We start from the raw sequence: 6,000 nt of genomic DNA on the forward strand, positions 1-6,000 counted from the left end.
TGTGATGGATGGGGTTAGCTAACAACAGGGAGTTGGCTATGCAAAACTATTTAAACTTTTCACTTGCAGAGTCCTCTGGAGTATTTAAAGAATATCTCTGAACACAAAGGAAGGCCCTTTGATTTGTAGCACACAATTTACAGTATTTAAGAATTCAGGTGATGTTGTTTAGGATGAGACAGCTGAATGGCTCATTCCCAATACTCTTCAGAACAATATTTATTTCAACATCTGAATGACCTAATTACGGTTAAAGCATTTTACCTCTCCTTTGTTCTTTATCCTTTGTTTCAAATCTGAGGCCATCCACAGCAAATACTTCAGCTCATCTGCTGTGTAGTTTTGTAGAGTAAGGAGGTCACGACCTCTGAGCTGAACATTCATTTGAGCTGGTGGCCCATACCTGTGTCAAAAGAGCAAAAAATACATGCTTTTTGTCATTTGACACAAAATTGTTTTCATGTTCAAGCCAATGAGCAAGCAGCTGAAATCATTCCCACTCCTCTCATTTGACCCAGATGGATCAGCTTGATGGACTGTGTTAATGAGTTTAAATAATTTTTACTGTCAGACAACACAACATGCCACTATGCACTATATTGATCACCACCTTAACAGTGTCTCAAATTGTATTATAAACTGTAATTAGATGTGGTTTCTTTTGCCTTCTGATATGCATACGCAAAACTGTATTTTGGGGGCACAGAATATGAGGAATGGATCTTGGTGCTCTTTCTCCCTCCTTTGTGCTTTGTGGATGAGTAGACACTTGCCATGTTCCGCCACCAACAATACAAATGGTGGCATTTAGATGTGTATGAAATCTCTTTTGTGTATGTGATCTCTTGATCACACTGGGGAAGAGGGTAAAAAAACCCAACAAAATAGCCATGTGCTCTGGTCCTTCTCCTACCACACAAGAGATATTCTGGGCATGTGCAGTGTATTTATTCAGTGCATTCTGACCTCCAGACAGATTTATAACTTCAGGATCACATGAAATTGCATGTTGGTAATCACCCACAGAAGTTACATCATCACATTTCCTCTAGCTTAGACTAGGTGTCTTAATGAAAGTCACATCCAAGCCTGTGTTTCTACACGCTTAAGATTAATAAGGGAGAGTGGCACCTTAGCCCCTTCCCTGACACTCTATCTACAGCCCTCCTTAGCATAACACAGCCTGCACTCTACTCTTGCTAAGGTTTGAATGGGTACAAGCCAAACATCTTTTTTTTAATTAAAGGCAGCATTTTTAGACTGATCTGATGGAATGGAGACCAAAGTAATGCAAACAAATGGACTGACTGCAATTACCACTTTTGTATTTCCAAGTAGGCTTCCCTTTGGCTCACCTTTGAGGCCAGGCTCAGTTACAGCACCTGCCAATTGCCAAGCCCCAGAGCTCACAGCTGGGAAAATTCAGGGGAAAAACCCAAGAATTTCTGTTCGTTCTTCTGTTAACTCCAGTGAATAAAAGCCCTGGTACTGGATAGGTCTATTATGGCTTCTAAAGATTATGGTGTTCTATTAGTTAAATCTGGAGGGAAAGACATGCATAATTAGCTTCAGTGGAAACTGGAGGAAGACAGCAGCTCTTAAGGCAATGGTACCACACATTATTACTGTCCGTTTGACATCCCAGCACAAACTGCATGACTTTTCAAATCAAGTAGCAGAACTTTAACTGAAGATATCTAAATGCTCTGTGTTTTCCTTCTGGGCACCTTAAAAGTGTTTTAGATACATGTTAAACCACTGCCATTATTAAGATTACTTTTTTCCACAGTGAAAAGGATTATGTGTAATGGCAGAAACAGAGACGATATAAGAAGTAGCCCGTGCAGGTGCCCTGCAGATGAATATTGCTGGAACTCTGTATATGCTGTCATATATCAGCGCAATGTGCTCCAGAGATTATGCAGACTGCCAGGAGATCCACCACTAAACTAAGCACAGAACACCACAAAGATCCCTATCAATGTGCACCATCAGAGTCCAGTTTCTGCATAGGCCCCCAGACTGGAGGAGGGCTGCACCCTTCTGTAGCACCGTGCAGACAAAAAGCAGATTTCTTGTCTTCTAAGTTTAAAGTAATGTTGCCCATATATTTTCTTTGAGTGTCTCTGAAAATTCATTCTTAAGTTAAATACGATCTAAACTGTATGTGTGACATGTAATAAATATTTGTGGCAATACCATTTAAAATAATAATGCACATTTCCAAGCCAGAAAGACTAGTCTTCATAACATTACAATAATTAGTAAAATAGAGTTACATATTTTGCTGTAAGTGTTATCCTTCTGCCACCATGCTTGCTTCCAACCTGATGTAAACAACCTAGAAACAGTCTGCAAGCATCCAAATGCCCCCTTTTTGAATTCAAAGTTGGTGTTACAAAGTCAGTAAAATTATTTCCTGTAATTCTATATTCAACAGCTGCAGAATAGAACATATCTGACATTATAAGAAAGGCTGGGCAGGTAGCTTCCACCATAGCACAAGAAACAGCCTACCAAGGTAAGCTACTGAAATCCAGCCTTGCGTACCAAGGCTCTTAGTTGATATTCAGGGGATTGGCTCAAACTTAAATGTGTATATTCTGAAGGAAATTGGTTTCATAACTGTGACTTTCTTATTACTGTTTTCCAGAAAAGGAATTTCCTACTCTATCCAGTTTGGGGAAACGAAAGAACACTTGTCCTGTTTTAAAATCTATGCAATTGCTTACTGCTTGGTCACTCTACTCTCCACTGCTGCATTATTCCTAGAGCAGCTTTGGTGCTGCTCCTTGAGTTTCTAATTGCAGCCTACAATTCCTTCCAGGGAGTTAGCGATTGTTTAATCTCAACCTGCCAGGCACAAACTTCTGTTAATTCATCTTGTTTTACCACTTGACACAATTGAGAATTGGACTGAGAAATACCCACCACTAATTTCTGCACTGGTAGATAGTGAAGCACTGAACTGGTTACCCAGAGAGGATTTGGAATTACCACCCTTGATCTTTAAGATGTGGTTAAGCAAAGACACAGCTGACCTCATACTGTTGTCAGGCTACAAGCATAAAGTTGGACCAGAGATCTGCTCCTGATCTCTATGTTCCCATGATGACTCTGTTTTATTGCTATGATGACCTTCAAGAAATGTGTTCCCTTCCCTGTTGTCCACATCCTCTGAAAGACAGGCAGAAGTGGGCCAATAAATTCCACAGAAGGAGCATGAGACACCATACCGAAGTTAAAATGTAACAGGCAAAATTGCAAGGTCAAGCAGTTGGCTTGCTCCTTCCTGAGCAGACACAGTAATTACTTTGGACTCTCAGCACAGACTGATAAGATGTTAGGTTATCCTGTGGTTATCAGCCACAGTGTGCTTAATTTGTAATGCTCATAGACAGCGGTGATAGTGTATGCCAATTTTATGATATACTGTTAAAGAAACCCCTAAAAATAATAAACATTATGTGGAGAGCTTAACAAATTGGATGACTTTATTGGAAAACAACTTTACTGCAGCTGTTTTCCAAATTGCTTTTCTATCATTTCTGCTAACCAGAGAAAGTTCCCACTGATTGCCAGCAGTGAAAATCCAAAATCCATAAAAAAATTATCACTCAGGCTTCAGGACCACCTTAAAAATGTAGCAAATAAATCACAGAACTTGGAAAACATTTGGTTTTCATCTGATGTAATGTAGAAATGATAAATAAAATTAACTTACTGCATATTAGGATTCCTGTGAATATGAAATTCTCATATATTGTTTTCTAGCACTAATCATTTGTTATGTAATGCTGTTAATGCTATTCTTACTGACACTGACATGAAAGCATAGAAAGATGTGGAATTAAGTTTCAAGTCTGTAATTTTAACCTGATCCTAGAAAAGTGACAGGCATGAGAAGCAGCTTACTGAAACACTGCCATGCAGGTGCTTTTCTGCAAGCATGGGGGACAGGCACATCCATGTGGCTGAAGAAAGAACCCAAAGCCAGGTTACGGAGATAGATCTACCTGGTTAACTTTGAACCTTGTATCACACGATGCTTTTCCTGCACACCTCCAATGTATATGGAGAGCGGAGATTCACCTTGCAGCTTCAAGGAGAAAATTCCCCCCCACCCCGGTACTGGCCATGGTAATTGTCTAAACGCCTAAGAATTTACTGTGCTTTATTCAGATAGGTATTTATTGATTACAGTACCTGTAGCATACACTGACCTTAAGAAGAAACTTTCCTTCTTGACTTTGCTGCTAAATCCCACAGAAAGAATTAACAGCATTTCACAAACATTAAAAGGGACAATCTTTCAGTCCCTTGGAGATGCAGAGCTTGCTGCCTTGGGAGGCAAAAGAACACTAAAAATGTGGAAAAAAAAGCACCTTTCTCTGAAACGCTAATTTGACAGGATTCAGCTGCTTTTGCCTCCAGCTTTCTGACTAAATGTCACTGAACGCCAGACAAAACTAAAGCATAAACTTACCAAAACTGTCGCACCAACCACTTGCTGGTCCCTGTTAGCTTTGCAATACTGAAGAAGTTCCTCGTGCTAAACAGCATCTTCTGTTCGTGTTAGACTTCTCTTAGTCCCACAAATAAAGAGAAAAAAAGGTGTATGAAGCAGAGAGCAAGCTGTGCTGCTGTACAAACATGCGAAAACCAAGAACCAAAGTCTTCGCTCTGGCTGTCACAGCGAGGGCTGGGCCTGGCGGGGACTGACACTGAAGCCTGGCCTTGGTCAGACTCTACAGGTTTCTCGCAGGGCCCATTGCACCACTCGCAGTTTGTGCTCCTCTCTGTGGGCCCATCATATCCTACCTGTGTCAATACCGTTTTGTAGCAATTTCGTGTTTGTTAAATATTTGTACAGGAGCATGTGCTAGTACACAAGTGGGGCTGTGGGGACAGGACTGTGACAGTGGGGGGTCCCTGGGCCGAGCACAGTCTGGGCAAGGACTGATGGCCCCGTGCACAGCCAAAATGAAGGTCCTGGGCCCACAGGCGTGGGGCTGGGCAGGGCCATTAAGGCTTGGTCATGCCCTCAAGGCCCTGACAAGAATGGAAAAGGACTACATTAAAATATATATATTTTCCAGGGGGGGAGTGTGTGTGACTAAGTTTTCAGTGGTGCTATGGTAGTGTTCAACAGCCCAAAGTGAGGCCCAGAAACTTAAATATTGTGGCCTGCATACTTCCTTGCATTAAATTGCTTGCTGTATAATCTTGGTCAATTGCTAAATACTAAAGTGATTTCATTTTAATTTCTACCTTCAAATATAATTGTCAGGTTAGATTTTATGCCACCTGCACTGTAGGTGGTTTTGAAATATGACCATTACTTTCCCATTTCCTCCTCTGTGTAAAGAGAAATGTACTCGCATAAATCGAGGTGATGGCATATCTGTCAGACGGTGATGTGTTGAAATTGTAATGTGAGGATCATACAATTAAAACACAAAGAAGAAAAGTTTGACTTTCCCAGAAAGAGACTGCTGTCATGCAGGGTGATAGTTCTTGGAGCAATTTGTTCAGGACCCCTCACATCAAACCAACCCCGAGATGCTCAAGAAAACACAGTAGCTGCCAGGGGAAATGTCAGGCAGAAGCAAAACCCAACAGAAATGAATGGAAGGGAATGAAAGACCCAGAAGAGCTGCACGTAGAAAAAGCCAGGCCATGGTTTCTCTTGGTTACCTTTCTCTGGTGAATTACTGCCATGGCCTTCAAGCCAGCCCCTGGGGACTAAGCGTGTGTGCCCAGGAGAAAAGACAGAAGGGAAAGTTGGTCGAGGTGCCAAGGTCCCCAGTCTCATCCTGCAGCCCCCCAGGGAGGGGACAGCACCAGTGCAGGTCGACCCTGTACAGGGACTGCCTGACCACAGTTCCCGTGTGGATCAGTTCCCTTGTAAGCTCCTGTGAGTGAGCAGTAATGACAAGTGCGGGAGGAGAGTCAGACTGGTGTCAACATTGCTGTTGGTGCATTGCACTTCTCTTACAT

At 41.9% G+C, this 6,000-nt stretch overlaps 1 protein-coding gene across 1 annotated transcript in view; it reads right to left on the reverse strand.

Moving 5' to 3' along the window:
* The window catches only part of OTC (ornithine transcarbamylase), a 31,299-nt gene extending 26,104 nt beyond the window's left edge, over positions 1–5,195 (reverse strand). Inside the window, exons 1-3 of the mRNA XM_027814388.2 lie at positions 4,486–5,195; positions 3,517–3,589; positions 265–407 (exon numbers count right to left, since the gene is read on the reverse strand). Of these exons, the coding sequence (XP_027670189.1) occupies positions 265–407; positions 3,517–3,589; positions 4,486–4,563 (294 nt within the window). The 5' untranslated portion in view covers positions 4,564–5,195. The remainder of the gene's footprint in view (positions 1–264; positions 408–3,516; positions 3,590–4,485) is intronic.
* Positions 5,196–6,000: the final 805 nt, after the last annotated feature.

The sequence above is a fragment of the Falco cherrug genome, chromosome 2 (assembly GCF_023634085.1).
Source record: "Falco cherrug isolate bFalChe1 chromosome 2, bFalChe1.pri, whole genome shotgun sequence".
Taxonomy (NCBI): domain Eukaryota; kingdom Metazoa; phylum Chordata; class Aves; order Falconiformes; family Falconidae; genus Falco; species Falco cherrug.